Source organism: Pyrgilauda ruficollis, unplaced genomic scaffold (assembly GCF_017590135.1).
Source record: "Pyrgilauda ruficollis isolate IOZ18807 unplaced genomic scaffold, ASM1759013v1 scaffold38, whole genome shotgun sequence".
In the NCBI taxonomy this organism is placed as follows: domain Eukaryota; kingdom Metazoa; phylum Chordata; class Aves; order Passeriformes; family Passeridae; genus Pyrgilauda; species Pyrgilauda ruficollis.
The window spans coordinates 6,281,020-6,300,658 of NW_024525267.1; the positions used below are offsets into that span (position 1 = coordinate 6,281,020).

General features: G+C 42.4%; 1 protein-coding gene across 2 annotated transcripts; it reads left to right on the plus strand.

The window, feature by feature from the left end:
• Window positions 1–1,901: 1,901 nt before the first annotated feature.
• CUNH14orf180 (chromosome unknown C14orf180 homolog) lies at window positions 1,902–19,053 on the plus strand. 2 transcript variants are annotated; one of them, XM_041476386.1, is made up of 7 exons: window positions 1,902–2,064; window positions 9,050–9,150; window positions 9,964–10,071; window positions 11,212–11,464; window positions 13,746–13,872; window positions 15,614–15,640; window positions 18,311–19,053. In XM_041476386.1, exons 3-7 carry the CDS (start codon window positions 10,028–10,030, stop codon window positions 18,508–18,510), a joined length of 651 nt encoding a protein of 216 aa, XP_041332320.1. In that variant the 5' UTR covers window positions 1,902–2,064; window positions 9,050–9,150; window positions 9,964–10,027; the 3' UTR covers window positions 18,511–19,053. The 2 variants fall into 2 exon arrangements, with proteins under 2 accessions (XP_041332320.1, XP_041332319.1); XM_041476385.1 differs by having other exon boundaries at window positions 1,905–2,064; window positions 18,308–19,053.
• Window positions 19,054–19,639: the final 586 nt, after the last annotated feature.

Here is a 19,639-nt window from a genome sequence, read left to right on the forward strand (position 1 = left end):
ATTAGACAGGGAAAAAAAAAATCAAGGCAGCCTTGTGTTTATTGCACTGGCTCCATCTCTTGTGCTTTTGGCACTGTGTGTTTCCAGCTGAGCTCTAGCCAGTTGACTGGGTGGTTAAATATCCTTCAGCAGGATAAACAGCTGAGGAAGCCCTGCTGCTCACTCACACAGAGCCTTTGGTGGGTGCTCAGGCAAGTACATGGCTTTATATCTACTGCACTACTCCTCTTTGCTGCCTGCTGCACACTCTGCTCTGCCTCACCGCAAAACTTTCACAGGGCTGCTCTTCAGTGTTACAGGATTTATAGCAGCATTTCCCACAGGTTTTATGATCTGATTATTCCTAGGATGCTTTCCCTGGATAGTTGCGAGCTGCACAGCCTGCAGAAACCTTTGCTTGAAGTGTCTCAGAGCAGTCACCTGCCCCTGGTAGCAGGGGAGTTTTAGGAGGGGGGATGAGCAGTGAGCTGACCCCAGCACTCAGCTCTGCTCTTGCATTTATGAGAGACGAGTCACTTTGCAACCTGGTGCCTCTGTTTCCCATGCAGACAGATGGAAAAATCAGCACAGAAGCATAGCATATTCTTGGGCACTTTGACCAATACAGCAATCAGAAATGGGAAATGGATTCCTCGATATCACTCTCAGTCCACCGCCTGGGACTGCCTGTGCCTTGCTGTTCCAGGTCTTCTGTCTCAGAGATCCTCATGCCTCCCTGACACGCCTCCACCTCTCCTGTGCTTCAGCAACCTCTCCTCCAACTATCTTTTTTCACAAGCTCCAGTGGAGCATATTACCTCCATTTTCTTTCTCCCCTTCTCTTGGGATTCCTCCTGTTAATTACTTCAGCTCCTGCAGCTCCCCATTCCCATTCCCGTGCCACCACAGCAGCCAAGGCACTGCCTGCTTCCCCATGGGTAGCTCAGTCAGTGATTTCCCCCAGCTATTCCTGCTTAGGAGAGAGGTTGTTTATTTCCCGTTTTTTTTCTGTAGTAATGCAAACACATCATGTATGGTGGTGATTTTTTTTTAAATTTAAAAAGTAGGAAAGGGCTGGCAGACGTATCTGGTATAACGCCAGAGCACTACGGAAGCATAAAGGACAAGTTTTTATCTGTTTACTCTGATACTATTCCTCAGGCAGGGATCAATCACTTAAAATCAGAGACACTGTAAATAATTTACAATAAATACAGCTAAAATCAAGTACACTGATAGCTTTTTATTTTATCCAAGATAGGGTTTAGTCAAATCCATGTCAAATTTGTCCCAGACATAACTCCAGTAACAGCAGTAAACATTGCACAGAGAGGAACTCAGTTCATTTGCTTTACCTTACCTTATTTATGGAAACTGAAATGCTGCTAATGCAAGCAAAAGTGAAAGGGAGGGTAAAAGCTCACAGCAGTCCCCTCTCCATGGTCACCATGGCTATTTGTGCTTTATTTCACTCTATTTACAAATTATTAAGCATATTGACCACAGATCTGTGTTTTGAAGTCAAGAATGCAAAGAATCCATTTTTATTACTTTATTAACCTTTTTTTATTTAACTTGGTAATAAAACTACTCAGCTGTGTGGTGAAATCTCAATTAAAATTTGCCTCTCCAGGAGCCACAGAGTCAAATGCTCCAGCAGTTATCAAAGTTGTTTTCTCTGTAGAAGCTGTGCTCAGTTATCAGATTCTGTTATTCAGTACACAGATCCCTGCTTCCCAGCAAGCATCGTTTCAGGAGGTGCTCTGAAAGCTTCAGGGCTCTCCCAATGATTGCTTCTCTTTTCTTTCACAGCAATTACAGTCTCTTCATTTAATTTCAATGGAAACTTTAGTGTTTTAGACCTTGCCCATGTAGCTGAATGCTCATCTCTGGATCTTATTTCCAGTCCTCAGGAGGACCGGTTTTGATGACCTAGTCTGATTACAGCATCTTTGACAGCTTTAAAGGAATTTGCCCTGGGGAAGAAGACAGCTGCTGCCCTGATGAGGGATTTTTCTGAGCAGGCCTCCCAAGCCAGACATGTCAGTGTGAGATGCTGCCTACATTTTTCATCGTGACCAACAGGTACGTCTAAAAAAGGTTGTGTGTTCTAGGCTGCACAGGCCAGTGTGGAGAGAGCCTCTGTCGTTAAACTGCTTAACCTGTTCCTGTCAAAACACTGCAGCTTCTTGGCTTTTTTCCCTTGTGTTCTATATTCAGCCTCTCTGAAAAGTGTGGGCCAGATCTTTGTGCTGGTGTAAAGCGGCATTGCTCCTTCAGTTTATACAGACTGCAGGGTAGGAACAGTCTCTTTGCCAGCGTCTGCAGCTCTTGTACAGCTCTGGTCTTAAACAAGGCTGATGAAATTGAGCACATTATTTATGGACAATAGTAACTCTTATTAGGAGCTGCTATAAAATAACTCACCAGACTTTTTAGAATTTTTCAGTATAAAAGCAATGTGGTAATCGCTTTCCCTAGAGCACATTTTTTCATGAATGTTGAAAAGAAGATTATCAACATTTCAAATCCCAAACAACCCATTTTACCTCCAGAAAGGAGGTTTGATCTGCTTAACGTGGTGTGTATCAGGAAAGCTCCATGTTCCCTTCCTAATGATTTACCAAAACCTGGGAATTAAACTCTGTTTTGCTCAGATAAAGTACCTGGAATGAATGGATCATGATTCAGATGAGTATGTTTTGCAATAAAAGATTTTGACAAGTATCTGAGTTTACAAAGTTCTATATATCCATCCTTGAGCAGCTACTTTACTTTTTGGGGAACAAATAAAGATTTCAGATAGAAAGGCCAGAACTACCACTGCATGAGCTGGAGTAGTGCCAAGATTTAGAAGAAATCATCCCAAAACATTTTCAGCTTTGGTTTTGTAAAAGAGATAAGCACATAGCTTGGAGTTCTGTGAGGTGTTTGCTACATGGAGCACTAACTTCTTCCCTCCAGTGCCAGCCCATTTCCACCACATGCTGCCCCAAAATCAAACTCTGAACTGACAAGTAAAGGTGACAGCTACCAATGCCACCTGCTCGAAATTCTCAGAATTCCCTTTTTCCTCCTCTGTATTTTTCATTTATGTTTCATATTCCCAGGAAAAAAAAAATTAAAAAAAAAAAAAAAAAAAAAAAAAAAAAAAAAAAAAAGGAGTGTCATTTTGCTGCTTTGCAGTTATTTGATTTGTGTTTGGTAAAGGCAATGGAGCTGAAGGTCTCCTTTCTGAAATGACAATGGAGAGCACAGAAGAGAGCAAACCCAACAGCTTTGATTAACCTGGCACTTCTTAGTCTAAATCTCTGACACTGATTCTGGCTCACACTGGATCCTCCTGAAAGACATGACAGAGTGGAGGCTCCTGGAGCATCCCTTGCTAAGAACCTTTTGATTTGGGCTGTCAAATGTACCATTGAAGAAGTTGACAGTATTTCCCAGTTCTGGCATTATCCACACAGCAAGTAACAAACCTTGCCTAAAGAAGGAGTGTCAGGAAAATATATTTCAGATCTACAGAGGTGTCTCAAAGGCAGGAGAGAACTTCTGAGAAGGAAGAGTGGTGGTGTCACTTTTCCATCATCTTCACTTTAGAGTTGCAAAGAGCCTTTTAGCCCAGTATGCTCCAGAAAGAATTTAATATTTTCCCAGATTTCCAAACATAGGAGGAAATGCTAACTATAGGAACACACCAGTCTCAAAACTTCTACCAGAAACACTTGCTGGAGTGGATATAATGCATGAAAGAGAGAATGCAAGACACTGCACCAGCTCAGTGTACCCAAAAGTTTTGTCTTTGTCAGGGAACAGCCATGCAGTCAGAATCACATAACAGACCAAGAGCTCAGCTTCCATGCTTCTCCCTTCAGACACTATTATTTCAGCACCTCCACATCAGTCCCATGAAGCTTCATTCCTTGCCTTTGCATTTCTCTGCCTTTTAAAAAAAGGCAAAGTAATTTTTATTGTTTCATTGAGGAGACTGATTGAAAGGCTCTTACATTTGAGATGATGAAAAATATACCGATGAAAATGCTCCACCATCAGAAAAAAATGCATTTGTTGAGGCAGAGATGATTCTGACTAGCATATTAATTTAAGCTGAGAGGTTTCCTGGTCCTGGACCAAATTTCTGATAAGAATGAAGGAGAGAATGGGGGAGAAAGAGACGCAGCTGAGCTGTTAGCAGGCAGCTAATAAGAAGCTGCATCTTAGGGGCATTGCACTCGAAGGTTCTGATTCAAACCTGCCAGGGGTCAAAGCCAGACCGTGTTTTCCCACTCTTCTCTCAAAGCACAACCTACTCTCAGCTACCCCATTGTAAGACACAACTTGTCTTGGTGTGAGCAGGATGCTACAATCTCTTGCAGGAATGCCAAAGGATGCTCTGCTTTGGGATGAAAGCACAACTTAAATATTCAGCTTGCCTCTGCAAAACATAACTGGCTTTCAACCTGATTTATCTGTATAGCCTGATGCCAACAAGTGTACTTTGATGTTCTGCCTGAATTTTCCCTTGCTTATTTTCTTTTCCTCAGCTTAAACTGAGATGAAATTGAATATAAGCTCCAAAAGCTCTCAGCCAGTTTTGAAAATTGTACCAATTACTTTTTGTTAAACCTATTTGTTTTTCTCTGAAATCACCAGTCTCCAGGGCTTGGAGAGGTGGAGGAGAGAGACTTACATACTAATTAGAAAAACAAATATCATCATTAATAGACTTAACATTAATGTAAATCAGCTGCCAATGACTGAGGGATTTGCCACTTTCTTTTTATAATCTTTATCATCCAATATCATCATCCAAATGCTTTCCAATTCATGGGGGTTTTGTACTCATTTGGGCTTTTATTACACTTCAATCTGCTCTTTTCTCCATTTTTCTGTTCTTTCATGTCATTAATCTAATCTAATCCTCTTCCAAGGTGACACTACAAATGGATATCAAGTGCATTTACATCAGTGCCCTCAAATCATGTTGTGTAGTTGCCTTGGTGCTTTGTGACTCCCTTGGCTCCTTCCCTTCCCACTGCTGTCAGCCCTGCTTGTTGCCCCTCTCAGGGCCAGTTTGGCATTAATGGCTGCCAGGCTTCTAAAATCCTTTTTCGGAGAGGCACAGTGGCTCACAGAAGTAATTTGGAGTCTTTTGATACCTGGGATTAAGACAAAACCACTAATCCACTTTTGAGGCTGTAAACTGCAGTCATCCTAGCTGGATTTCTCCTCAGGTCAAAGCTCACCAAGGAACGTGGGCAGGAAGCCCCAATGAACACAACATCAAGCACAGAGTGATTACTGCTAAAATAGAACTCCTGAAGATAATTCTACTTTCCCTACTTCTAAGGCGTTTTCTTTGCATGCTTTTTCTCTTTTATGGCAGCTCAGATGTCCTCCTGCTGGCAGTGGCTTTCTCCAAATTCACCTCATGGCTGATGGCAGCCCTGCCATCAACAGCAGCCCAAATGCTGTGGGCAGAAGTTACAGTTCCACTAGTTTTTGTTCCTGAAATACAATGAGTGCGTAACAAAAGCTGCCTCAGAATGACCTCACTCGCTCCAGCCCTGTCCATCTCCCACATCCCACTTCAACAGGACTGACTGATTTGGAATCAGTGAGCCAACAACAGATATTAGCATTTGGTTCCTTGGTAACTCTTATTTGATCAATACATATTTTACATTTTGGGCCCCAGTGACAGGATGATCAGAACAAATTAGAAAGTCTCGGGTGGAATAAACTTAATGGCAGTGGGACATTTCTAAAAGAAAAATGCATGTTGAATCACAAATAATAGCTTGGCTGCAATCTCAGGAGTCTAATTATGAAATGGATGTGGAATCATTCTGTAATTATTTAGAAAGTTCATTTCAGCAGCCAGAAATTCTCTCTATGTTTACTATATATCATCACAAGTCCTCTGTGGTTATTTGTAACGTCTACCCGGAAAGACACATGAATAAGAGAGGTAATTTTAAGAAATGGATACAGATCCATGCCTTTTATAAGTCAATGAACTCATGCCAGGAATAAATTGAGACCAAATTCCTCAACAGAGTTAAATCACTTCCAGTTAGTCCAAATAGAGCAGAGCTTGCTGTGCCCTGTGCAGGGATGTTCTCACCATCATGCAAAACTCTGCAACACTCTGTTCCATGCTTCTATCTTTATGTTAGAAAAGAGCCCGGTTTAAAACCAGGAAAAACCTGTGCACAATGTGGATTTTAAACTGGTGCCACAGCTCCAGGAACATGGTCATCACTTTGAAGAATTTGCTACATGGTCCCTCTGTACTCAGCACTGGTAGGGCTGCACCTTGAGTCTGGTTTTCAGTTTTAGGCCACTCACTACAAGTAAGATATTGAGGTGCTGGAGTAGGTCCAGAGAAGGGGAATTGAGCTGAGGAAGGGTCTGGAGCACAAGACTTATGAGAAGCAGCTGAGGAAGCAGCTTCAGTTTTGACTGGAGAAAATTAGGCTCAGGGGAAACCGTCTCACTCCCAACAACCACCTGGAAAAAGATTGTAGATGGGGGTGTTGGCCTCTTCTCCCAAGAAATAGAGCAAGAGGAAAAGGCCTCAGATTGTACCTGGGGAGGTTTAGATTGGATATAAGGAAAAATTTCTTCACCAAAAGGGTTGTCAAGCACTGGAACAGATTTCCCAGGAAAGCTGTTGGGTCACGGTCCCTGAATGTATTTAAAAGACATTTAGATGTGGCACTTGGGGATGTGGTTTAGTGGTGGCCTTGGCAGTGCTGGGTTGACACTTGGACTCACTGACCTTAAAGATCTTTTCCAACCAAAGCCATCCTGAGATGCTACATCTACAAATAGTGCCATGACTGCCTTCAGAAGTGAGTTCTGCTGTGATGGATCGGATGGTCGCATGCAGCAACACCACCCCAATCTAATTTTTACAAAGGTTAGCAATCCAGTCCCACAGGTCTTGGGTGAATGGCCCAGGTCTGCCCACCTGCACCAAAGGGGTGCTTACAGATCTGTGTGACCATGAAAGCCTCCAGCACAGAGCAGTAACAACTAAAGGGCAAAGAGGCCCCACTGGGATGGTAACTCTGTGGGTCCTTCATGGAGCACACAGGGGTTGTTGGTGCTGCACTTTGCACTGATCACAATTGCACTTCCTTGGGGAAAACACACCTGGATACACTCCCTGGCCACCACAGGAACTAACAGATATACAGGAAGGAAAACTGATTGCTTTCATCCTGGCTGGCTACACACACCAAGTGTTACCAGATCATCTTCCCATTCAGTGCTCTGTTTCCATTATGCTTTGCTGTTGGTCTTTTTTTTTTTCACCAACTCCACGAAAAAGCCTCATTTTTGATTGATCACCAGACAACAGATTAATCATGATCCTTCTGGATGTGGAATGGAAACATGCAGTCCGAAGAGCTGAGTTTTGTCTTGAGGCTGGGATTTACACAGTGCTTTCTTTACTGGAAGGTTGAGGAGAAGAAATGGTGCTGTATGACATCTCATGGGTGTCCCAGAACTCTCAGCAGTAAATCTGTTTCTCCAGAGTCTGAAAAAGGAAGAAGGCAACAGCTAATTTTACTCTGTGGGGCAATTTGCTGTTTTATTTCCTGATGTACTCCCTGACTAGTGGAAAATCACTCTTGGCAAACACAAAACTTACCCTGCTTCCAAAAGGTGCATCTCTAAATTATTAATCAAGAGTACACAGAACCGCGAAAGGTGGAATACTGAACAAAGGCTCAATTGACACTCTGGAAGTTGAGGAAGATATGGAAGACTCCCCTCTAATTTATTTATTCCTTTTCTGTTCTGTTATCCTGATATGCTGCTTCCAGTTACCACTGCACCCCACACTGTATGGTATTACGTGATTTTGTTTTCAGATTGTTTGAGATAAAGTTACTTCATTATTAATATATATGCACTGTGCATATCTATAAATATTGAATATATACGTGTGTGTGTGTGTGTGTAAACCTACTGGAAGTGTTAATAGTTAAGATAAACGAAGTCCATTATTGCAATGAGTGACTATTTCTATGACCCTATTTGCAATAAAAGCAGATTCAATGATATGAGAAAATTGCTAGGTTTCAGAATAATTGAACCAGGCCAGACGAATCCCCACAAAGGCATCATTTACAAAGTACTTTGCTTGTCTAAAATATTTATTCCCACAGAAGGAAATGGAAAAGAGTTCATATGGTTACACGGCTATCCTCTGAGTGTAAAATTGTTTTATCATGTTATGTTTATTTCCTAGACATCTTCCACTGAGGTATTGCAGAAAAAATACTGGCTGTGCAGTTAATTCCTTTGTGTGGACCGTTCATATTTATTCTCTGGGAAGTCAATCATGTTTTGTTTAGGCATGTTTTGTTTTTCTGCTGAGCAAACACTTAAGCAACCCTTTTCTTGTAAAAACTTATCTGCATATACAATGTGCACCATTCAGTGTCAGTGCTACACAGAGAGTTGAAATGTTTTTGCTTTCTCTCCTATGTAGCATGGGAAGTAGTGGCTTTCTTGATGAAAATGTTGGTGTTGCTCTTTAAGACTGCATTATATTGTTCATGTTTAAGGGCTACATCAGTAGTTATAGATAATTTTAGTTTGTCTTTTATTGAAAGCCTGGATAGATTTTTACTATTAAATGTTCACAGCAAAATGATTCCAAGCAATCTACAGACAAAGAATTACTCCCAGCAATTATCCACTGAATAAATCTGAATAATGAATACATTGCGAAAAGTCACTATCTATTTGTGAACAATTAGCTGAAAGAAATAGAGGTGACACTCACAAGCTAAATAATTCATTTATGAATTATTTGTCCAGCTTTGTTTCTGATGTACTTTGCATGAAATGAGATCAAATCTTAGATGAAAAATTACTTTAAAAAGAAAGGCAATATTAAAGGAAATTCTTACAGCTTCTAATGCAGAAATCATCCCACTATAGTAACTATTATTACCAGTGATTTCAGAGGCTAGAGAAGTTATTTTCCTGTATTCTTTTACTTTAAGCATTGGACTGTGTTTTATTCCTAACATATATTCAATTTTAGGTTGTTAAACTACAATCAAAAGCACTTAGTAGGAATGGAACTGTCCCTGTCATGAGATTTGAACTCCTGACATCTTTACCCACTGAAACTTGAGTGCCCAGGTAACTACTAATTATTCAAGCATTTACAACCATTACCATCAATATAATTAGCACTTCTTGAGATAAAAGTGAGAATGCCGCTATGAAATTATCATCCCTGGCATTTCGATAGCAATCTTTCATGAAAACATTTATAAGCTGCCCAATTATTTTTCAATTAAATGAACAAAAAAAAAGTTTACATTTAAGGGGAATCTAGAACTGAAAAGAAATGGTTTCTGGCATGAAAAATTATAAATGTTGTCTCCATATGTCAGTTTCTTGGATACAACAAATCCCATCAACTTCTGCACTGGTGGGTTTTTGATTTTTTTTTTTAAATTACCAAAATATCTTTGACCAAATACTTAGAAAACTGTAAAATCTTCCTTTGAACAAAGCCAGGTTCAGTGAAAAAGACATGGACAAGGTTTTTCCTTCGGGTCTTAGAGCTGACAAATGCATTGCCCCACTCTGCAGGAATAAGAGGCTGCACAAGACCTTCTTACGTGCCTTGCTGGGTGACACTAATAAAAACAAACGAGACAATTCCCACGGAAAAATCAAAACTAGATGAGGACTAGAGTTTGAGTTCCCTAATCCCACTTTCATCAGTTTTTCTGGCCAAAGCAGGCAGATAAATTCCTTTTACATGAATTGTAGTGATTATCACAACAGGAGGAAGGAGGGGCCAGAGAAGCCAGGGACCATGGTTTCACAGGTTTTGACACCTTTCTCTCTAGGATCTACTATGAACAAAATCTTAAAGACTGTCTTTTCCCCACCAAAAGCCATCCTAGGTTTCCTGAAATAACCTCTGTGGAACACTTGCAGGACACAGCAGAGAGGAGATTTTGGAAGCATTTCACAAGGCCTGCTGCTGTGAGCTGGTTTCAGCATGAGGAAAAGCCCTCCATCACCCCAATGCACAGGAAAGAGAAGGTAAGGTAATTTTCTTCAGGGGGCATTTAGATACAGTGCATTCAGTGGAGAGCCCTAGACCAGCCAAATCTATTCTTGTCCACATGGATGCTATGTCACTGAGGGCAGGCTTGAGGACAGTACACCCATGCAGAGGCTGAGCTGCAAGAGGCAGCAAGTCCTGAGGGGTCTGCTGACCCCACATCAGCCACAGAAGCCTCCTCTGCTGCTCTGGCCCAGTTTTCTCTGGGGGAGGATCCCAAACCTTTCCATCTACTCACCCATTCCCCATATCCCTGAAAGGAAGGGAGTAAGTAGTGAAGCCCACTGAGCAGCTGTGCCCTCTGGTTCCCAGAGCCTGTATGAGCATCTTGCCACCCTCTCTGCACTGCAGAGCAAGGGCCAGCCTGAACATGACATGGAAATATCCATCCAACCACCTGCTATAAAACCAAACCATGTACATTACACATGGCACTGCAAATAAATAGCTCCAGGAAAAGAACAACAACAACAACAACAACAACAACAACAACAACAAAAGGCACAAGGTTGTGCTTGCAGGGACAACAAACCAGTATATTTCAGCAATCATGGCAGGTATTTCTAACTAAAGATTGTATATTTGATGATGGCCAGCCTTCAGCATTTGACAAGGGACTGTTAAAGCCTCTTGAACAGTAAATCACCTCTCTTTCTATCAATAATCTTATTATAATATGAGTAGAGACGTCAAATGTTTAAATCCCACTTTATTACTATAATAATGGATTTAATTTGTAAAACATATAAAGTGAGGCCATAACTGTTCTGGAGGGAGATATCTGTCATCCCACTATATTTCTGTAATTTGCTGGTGACTTTACCCACATATTTTGAACGGAAGAAGGATTAAAAGCAATCCCACTTGCAAGATTTTTGTGATTGGGAATGGATTCTGGAAAGGAAACCAACATGATCGCAGAAATGCAGCAATTGCTATCCAAAAAACCACCCCCAAATTCACATTCAGACAAAGCAAACACGTAGGTGTTTATCTGTGACTTGCTCCATTCAGGCCCTCTCCCGCTGCCAGGACAGCCCTGCTTCCAGCTGCACAGGCAGTATTATCACTGGGTGCTATTTTTGGCTCCTGAGTACATCTCATCCTTCCCACGCCAGCCCTGGTACAAAGGACACAAACTCTTCTCTGCACTCCTTGTCCTCCGCGGCCGCTCCCGCCTGCGTGGTGCCGCTGCCGGCTCCGTCCCCGCTGCTCAGGGGTCTCCGGACGCTTTTCCCTGGTCCTTCTCAGTTTCTGGGCAAGAGGCTTTCCATCCAAAGCTTCATGTGGGAGGCTTCATGTTGGCATCCAGAGTACATGTCCCAGATATGTCCAGCCTCACTTTCTGATCCTAGTGCCAAAGAGCTGCAGGTAAGTAATCTTCCCATGGGTGATGAAGTCCCTGTGTCCAGTGCCTGGAGCTTGTTACAAATGGGTTGCTTTTAGGGTCATGCAATTTCCCAACTATCACTTTGGTAGGTTTCCAGCTCTTGTGACACTATGCTAACACCAGATTTCTGTCTGAGGGGACAGTGTTTTGTTTGTTCTGACGATGCGTAGCTTTGATTTCTGTAAGCTATTAAAGGCTAGTGAATATCATGAAATCACTTCCTTTTTAAGGTCTTCCTTGGCTAGGTGCTATCCAACAAGCAAGCTGTTTCATGTTTTTCTCTTCTGATGTGATGTCACTGCTAAGTGTTTGGAAATGCTCATATGGGCAACAGCTGCACTTGGAGTTATAAATCTCTTCAAACATAAGGTTCAGTTTCCTTAGTCATGCCACAGGAGAAGCCCTTATAGCTACAACCACCCCTAGCCTGAGCTAGGCTGTGTCTCCCTAAACCTGTTTCATTTTACACAGAAGAATCAAATATTCATTATGTGAGTAAGTGTGTGTGTGGCTGTTGCAGAGGGATTGGGGTATTCACCTGGTAGATGAGAGACCCTGCTCCCAGTGACCGCTCCAATGAATATTTAAGTATTACATATTAAGTATTCATTGGAGCAAGGATAGGAGCAGACTTCTGCCACCCCCAAGGGAGCACCCAAACACGAGGCTGTAAAGTCATTCTTTCTTTCTTTCTTTAGCTCAATGAATATTTAATTATTCAGGGCCAAACAAGACAGCTCCAGTGGCAGAGACTGAGATTCCCTGCTCCTGTGTGTGCACCATAACCCTGATGATGAGGGTGTGTATATAAGACATAGCTTTGTATTTCTTTGGACCCAGAAATAAGTGAAATCCAGGTTTTCCATAACCTGAACGGGGCTTCTGGCTTCTTAGCTGATGAATGAAAAACACAGAGCTCCAACACACACTGTCCCCAGTCATGAGACAGAGGTGATATGACCCCAGGATCAGAGAAAGCATCCTTAGCAGTGATGAGATTGGTTTTATGAATCTCTCAGGAGAAGGAATCAAAGCTGAAGACATTCCTCACCCCATGGCAGTTCCTGATGGCTATATAATATGTCTTTTGAGGTTATCCAGAATGTGATGTGTAAGAAAACCTATTTATCCCATTTACTCTGGGGTCTGACATCCCCAGATTGCAGTCAGTGGGACCTAATCCTGCTTCTGCAGCCCAAGGAGTGGATGTGTGAAATGGTGAGCATGGGGAAAGCATCCAACAAGAAGGCAAGGCAATAGCATCTGGGTCTAAAAAAAGGATAAAAGTAGATATTTGAGGAGTAGAAAGATTAAAGCAAGGAGCAGAACTGAAGTAAGGAGCATGCAATCACTGAGTGGGGGAACAACAAACAAGGCGGGGGAAAGGGAGCAGAGAGAAATCCAGAAGAAATAATTATCTAGCAGAGGAACAGAGGGGAGAGATGGAAAGGGCTAGAGAAGATTACTTCAGTCTTAAAAATAAATCATTAAGAATCTCTACTCCTCACTTTGAAAAGCAGAAAAATTGCTATCAGCTCTCTACTGCCAGAGGACAGTGGGTGTCTGAATCAAGGTTCTTTGGATTCACTTTGGGCAGTTGACTGTGGGAGCACTCCCATGCAGAACAGTGAGTTATTAATGTTATTGAAGCTCTGTTTCTTGTAATTTCAAAGAATCCACAGCATTATGATTGTGTTGTCAAAGACTAAATGTGGTTTCCAAGCAAAAACCAGAGCAACAGCATAATTGTTATATTGAAATGCAAATAAATTACCTTCTTGTAGCCATCAGGAGTGCCCAAACCCAAATCAGCTGCACAGTCCCTGTTGCTGAAACGATAATGCTGCATTCTGAATGGAACTGCTTAGCTCAGAACATTTCAAAGGTGCTCCAAATGATATGGTTCATATATTTCATATCACATTTATGTTCTTCTAAGAACAGCCCAAGGCTGCTGAGCAGCCACCTTCAGCAAATATTTGTTACAATTTAGAGAAATCCTTTCTGAACATTTTGCTGTCCGTTGCTTTACCTATCCTTTTCCCTGAGAATACAGCTTTAGAGTACTGCAGATGAATGGCAATATAGGAATATCCCTTTTGTTTGGCTGTAAATATTACAGTGGTCTGGCTATGTCCAAGCAGAGGTGTTACATTTTCCTTCGAGGGACACGGTAACACATCCGCTAAAGATCAAAAGTTCACCCAGATTCTTCACCCTGCTTGAATGGTCACGTGTTCTGTGTTTTGATCAACTCTTTAGCCAGATGACAGCAGATCTCCTCCTTCCATACTGAGGAAAAGGCCACCTGTGGACCAAGCTGTGGGGGAAAAGCGGAGAGCGGAGCGAAGGGTTCGATTTCGTGAGCCAGAAGAAGTCATTGAACATGGTATGCTCAAGCAATCAGGAATTTTGGCGTGACCTTTCCAGCTTTTAACATCCACTCTGTCTGTCCACATCAGCTTCCCCCTCTGGTAATTTGTGGTTTCCAGCTCAGCACGGAGCAGAGGATGGATGATGTTTGCTCTGTGCTCTGCAGAACTGCTCTGGTCCATGTGCCTGGCTGCCCTGGGAGGACACAGGCTCCTGCCTCACGCTCAGCTGCTGTCACAGTGACTCCTGGGTCAGCCCCCACAGGGGACATTGTACACCCTGGGCCTGGCTGGGCCCCAGGGCTTCCCCAGAGCAAGGTTTCCACTCGGAACAAATTTAAACATAATTATGTCACTGTGGGTAACCAGCATGCCACAGAATACAGCAGCAGAGGTCTGAGCCTAGCAGCCAGGATGTGATAACTTCTGCCAACAAAGGCACCCAAGGACTGACACAGCTAACAAAACCTCTGGTCTTTTCATTCATGAGCCAAAATACTGCAAGTAGGTCAACTGGGAGTGACCTTCAGCAGAGGTCTGGCACAAGGATCCAGTTTGCACTTCTGCACGTGCTGAATGCCATGCCAAATAATAATGGATGTTACCTTCTGACTTTCCCAAACACATCCAACCAAGAAAATTGTATTTATTGGTAGAGAACTAAAATTTTATGGGTTTGATATGTCAGTTGGTCAAAACACAGGTGGCAGAATGGTAAAATTTCTATGTCAGCCACCTGTTTGGACTGCTACAGCTTCTGAAAATAAGCATTGGCATCTGCTGTGTCTATAAACAGAGCTCTCATTTGTTTGGCAAAACATTGTTTGGGATGCATGAAGGGGAAGCTGTTTCTTGATAAGCTTGTTGACATGGCCTGGGCTTTCCCACCAAAACTGAACTCCTGGAGAGACTCAGTGAGCCAGCCTTAAATTCCTCGAAGCTTTCATCTGACTGCTCAAGAGCAGGATTCTGATGGGAATTAATAACTCCCCCAACCCTCTGCCAGAGTCCATGCCCCACATCAGCACTGGGAATCCTGCAGTCAGCCCAGCCCAGGGGCCAGGCTGGTCTCCCCTGGCTCTGGCTTCAGCAAAGGCACGCTGGAGCTCATGCAGCGAGCTGCAAGCATGGAGAAGACTCTGACTCTTGTTCATAGAGACATAGAGAAATGTTCAAACCCATAACTAGTATTCTGTGTTGCAAGCAGTCTGTGATTTAGATTATTTGCTGTTTGTCCACACAATATTACTCACATTAAGGCTGGTAAAATGAAGGTTTCTGGCACCACTGAAATTTTTCCGTTTCCAATCCAGGACTTTCCATCCTGAATTGTGTCTGGGCCTGGTTGCCCAGAAGACACATTTCCAGGATATTGTTGATGAAAGTTAGTCTGACAGTGCTTTCTTGACCTTCTTCTTTCAGCCTGCTGGTCTAAATTCTTTCCTTTCTAGGAATTATGTGGAATAGGGATGGGTTTTAGCAGAGCTGTTTCCTGACCTCCCTGCGACAGCAGCAATCCTGCCTCTGAATTCTCACACACAATAATTTTTCCTCACTTTCCTGAAGTGCACCTGCATCTGCATGTTTGCATGGATTGGGTAGGTCCTCACCCAGAGCCAAAAGTGGTGTAAGAGGTTGCCCAGCATCTCCAAGGTGCCAGGCAATTTCCAAGACACTGCTGGGTTCTGGCTTTTCTTGTTCACCCGCTGCCAAGAGATCTTTCCAGGCAAGTAAAAACATTTTCATTTTGTTTTCTAGTAATTTCCTGCTGTGACTACGTAGTGGGTAAGTTGAATTTTTCACATTATAACTGTGAGCCATCCACAGCATTAACCTGAGTTTGCTTTTGCAGGTGGTGGGATGCACTGTGCAAATATACCCTCCATATACACAGCAGTTTGTGTTGTCAGTGGTTGCTGCTTTTTCTTCTCAGCATAATCAGCACAAGGTGCTGATGAGGTCTGGTGCAATTTTAAACAAGACATCTAGTAAGACAAATAGTGGAAACAAAAATTAAATCCCTGAAGCTATTTTTAATTTAAATATAATTAATATATTTTATGGCATTAGAATAGGTACAGGTTCCTCACTAAGATATGCAGGGAAAGCACCCCAAGCTAAACAATAGTTCTCCCTGCTGAGTTTCGTATGAGGGGAAGAGACAATTCATTTATATGCTATCAGCAGGGTAGAAATAATAAAAATAATCAGGTTATTTCTGTTTTTTTTGAGGCCTGGCAGCCTCACAGACCCCCAAGCAGATGAGTGCAGTGAAGGGGAGAGGGTACCTATACACATGTGTATATATATACACACAGAGCTGTAGTTTTGGGAGGCCAAAAAGCCTCTCAGGGAGATGTCCCCATATCCCTCAGATTTTGCTCTGGTCCAGGAAGAGGGGCTGTATGCTCATGACAATGAAAGCATCATCTAGGGCTGTTATTGGGCTAGAAACAGGGTACTGCAGCCAGAAAAGGGCCTGGGGGAAAAGCAAAGATCAAATATTCTTCAGGGCACGGTGGAAAAGGCAGGAACTGAGACAAAACCTCCTGTATTCAGGTCCAGTGCTTTTCTCAGATGAGTTGCCATGAGACAGGGCACAGGTCTGTGCTCTTCCAACAAGCAATTTAACTAACAAATTTAAGCATTAAATTTCTAATTATAATCTAGAAAAGCAAATTTGATTTTCAACACCTAAATGTAGTGATGGGCTGAAGCTGTTGTGAGCACAGCTCATCACAATTTTGCAGGTGTAATTACTCTTCTGCATTATTTTCTTCTATTCATGGATAGAACATATTTCATAACTGAGAGGAGAGAAGGAAAGCCCAATTTTACCTTTGAGATCGCCCGGAAATTTTCCATGGAAAGTAACTTTTTGAAAGTTGAAACAGGTTACAAGCACTTCATATGAAAGGGTTGATGTGAAAAGCTGTTCAGCTTCCACAGGAAGGTTTCCCTGCTCCCATGTGTGCTCATCAGCCGAGCCCCACGTTGGAAAAGGCAGGTGGGGCACCCAGTCAGGAGCTGTAGCCTGTGGTGTGGGAAATCTCACCAGGGAAACACCAACTCCCAGCTCACAAATCTCTGCAAAACCAGAAAGTGGTGAGCAATTCCCTGGCTAAACACCTTCATATCAACCCTTCATAGAATAATGCCAAATAAACAAATTTATAAAATCTGAAGCCTGCACATGGATAATTTGAAAACAGAAAGAAAGGCTAAATTCAAATGAATAAATTACTTGCTGCAAATAATTCACTCAGATCTATTATGGGACATTGATTTGGTTTCTGGTTAGCTATAAAATGACTGCCTATTAACATTTTACCTTTTCCCCATACACTTTTTGATACATTATTATGTGTTTCTGGCTTGGTTTTATGACTTTTACCTTCCTCTCTGTACATCTGTATGACAGTTTAATTGACTGGTGTGTATTCCAGGGCTCGGAGTAGAAGCTAATTTAAATATGTTACAGCTAATGTTGGCCCTTTACCCATAATAATACACTCCACATTTTTATCTCCTTATTGATTATGTGCATATGGCAGGAAAATAGCTGCACACTATGGGTTTTATTCAGGCATGAATTTGGCTTTATGCTGCATGTTTAATACTCTAAGTGCTTTATGAAATAGTGCCGACTGTGCAATGGCCGTGCAGGCAGACAGAGCAGCCAGAGCTGAATCCAACTGGATCCCCAAGGCCCAGGGATGGGTACACACAGGCAGGGACTGGGACACAGCTGTCAGCAGGCTGAATGCAGCCCTCTGATTTCCACATGTGTGCTGTGCCCAACCTGCATCACTTTAAACACATTTGAAAAATATTTTGAAGGCGGGAAAAATCTTTACAGTATCCTCTTGCTGAAGAGCAAGTGCAGAGGATGTTCTGGTGTAATTAGCACACATAGCACTCTGAGGGTGGTTCAAACTGCCAGAGCTTTCTGAACATGCCTCTTGGTTAATGGAGCCATGTTTGGGTTCTTCCCATTATTAGCCCCAAATAAGCTGACTTACCAGGTAAAAGGACAGAAAGCCATAAAATGCTCTTTTATGGAGCATTTGTGAACATTAAATAATTAGGCCAAGTAGCTTCATATTCTCCTAGCATTCAACTTAACACTTAGGGTGAAGGTATAAAAAATAATTGCTGGAGGGGAAGTTGAGATCATGCATTAGCTATGCTAATCCTGTTCTTATTGTATGTAATTAAACTCTTTAAATGCTCCATTAGATGATATCTTTCATACTCACCACCTTCCATCAGGAAGTGTGACTCACTATCACTTAAATGATGCCTGCAGAATTGCTCACCACCAGAGCCCTCTGTACCCTGCTGCTGCCAGAACACTGGGACAAAGGCATCAGCAGGGGATCAAATTTGGGAAGCGTTTAAGATGGCACTAAAATAATGCTGCTTTCTTTTTTTCTCCTCATCACCGTTCAGCAGATGACAGGACATCATCTGGACTGCCTGTGCTCCTGTGGCTCTTGTTTTGTGCAGTGCTGATCCTTGCTGTGAGTCTCTACTACACCAGCATGAAGCAAGATGTCACAGTCCTGGAGGAATTTCAATCCCGACTTGTCATCTTCTTTCTTCATATAAGACATGTTGCTCAGAGGTGCTGGACTTGGTTTCTGAGGCAGTAGCAGTGTTCTCCAGCCTGACACTGCTAAGAAACATCAGTGCAAAGCTCCCAGCCTACTGCAGCCACATGCAAGGAACACATGAGCATCCACCTCAAAGAGCAAGGAAATCACCCCTGCTGTGCACCATCCAGCAAACGCTTGTTTTCCTTTTTCCTTCTTTGTTCTTTTCCTTTGTTTCACATCAATGAACATTCACACTAATGCTTTGAGGCCCCCCCAAACTCGTGCTCCATCCACCCTGAACAGCAAACAAGTGTCTGGATTTGGTTACCCGGAGTTTATTAGCTGCTGATATGAGGAGCAAAAGCAGAGAGAGAAATGCATTGATCTGTGCAGGCAGCAGCAAACTCAGAATTCTTGTGACTCTCAGGTCAAGCCTTTAGATACCAAACCATCTTTCTCCTCAAGTCTCCTAAGAATTATTCTGCAAAGGTTAAAATAAAGCTGAGCTATTGCACAGACCCTGCTCTGCTGGCCAAAGGCTTGGCAAGCTGCTATATTTATACTCTTGAAATGATTATTAGTAAAATCCCAAAAAATGGCTTTCTTGTTTCCTTTCATTCATTTTTTTCATCCATGGGCAAAAAGCTGGTTCTTAATGCTTCACTTAACTCCCAGGTGTAGAAAAGAACATGGAAACTCATTTAAACAGAAAATAGGTTATTTGCCTAACATAATAAATAGCAGCATTGGAACCCAGGTTAATCATCAAAACAGTAGTTTAATCCTGCGAGTTTGATTCAGTCCATAAACCCCACAGGCTGACATGCAAGATTTATGATAGTGCTTGTATTCAGACAGAGGTTATGCCTGAGTATTCAAGGCCTTATATCATGATAATATGGACTGCTTATGAAGGTGTTGGATGCATAGTTCCTTTATCATTGTCCCACCATCCCATGCATTTCTCTGAAAGGAATCCTTTTAATGGAGATCATGTGAAACGGTGCTCTGGCTATCTGAGAGGAGAACAAATGACTGCAAGTTCATGAGTTTCAAAGAACCAGCACAAACAGCTTTTTAGATCTTAGATTCTGCTCAGCTAGCACTTGATGTCTGCTTGGGGTTATTTTGTATGGTAAAATTGACATCAGAACCTGTAAGTAAAAGAGGGAAAAAAGTGGGGGGG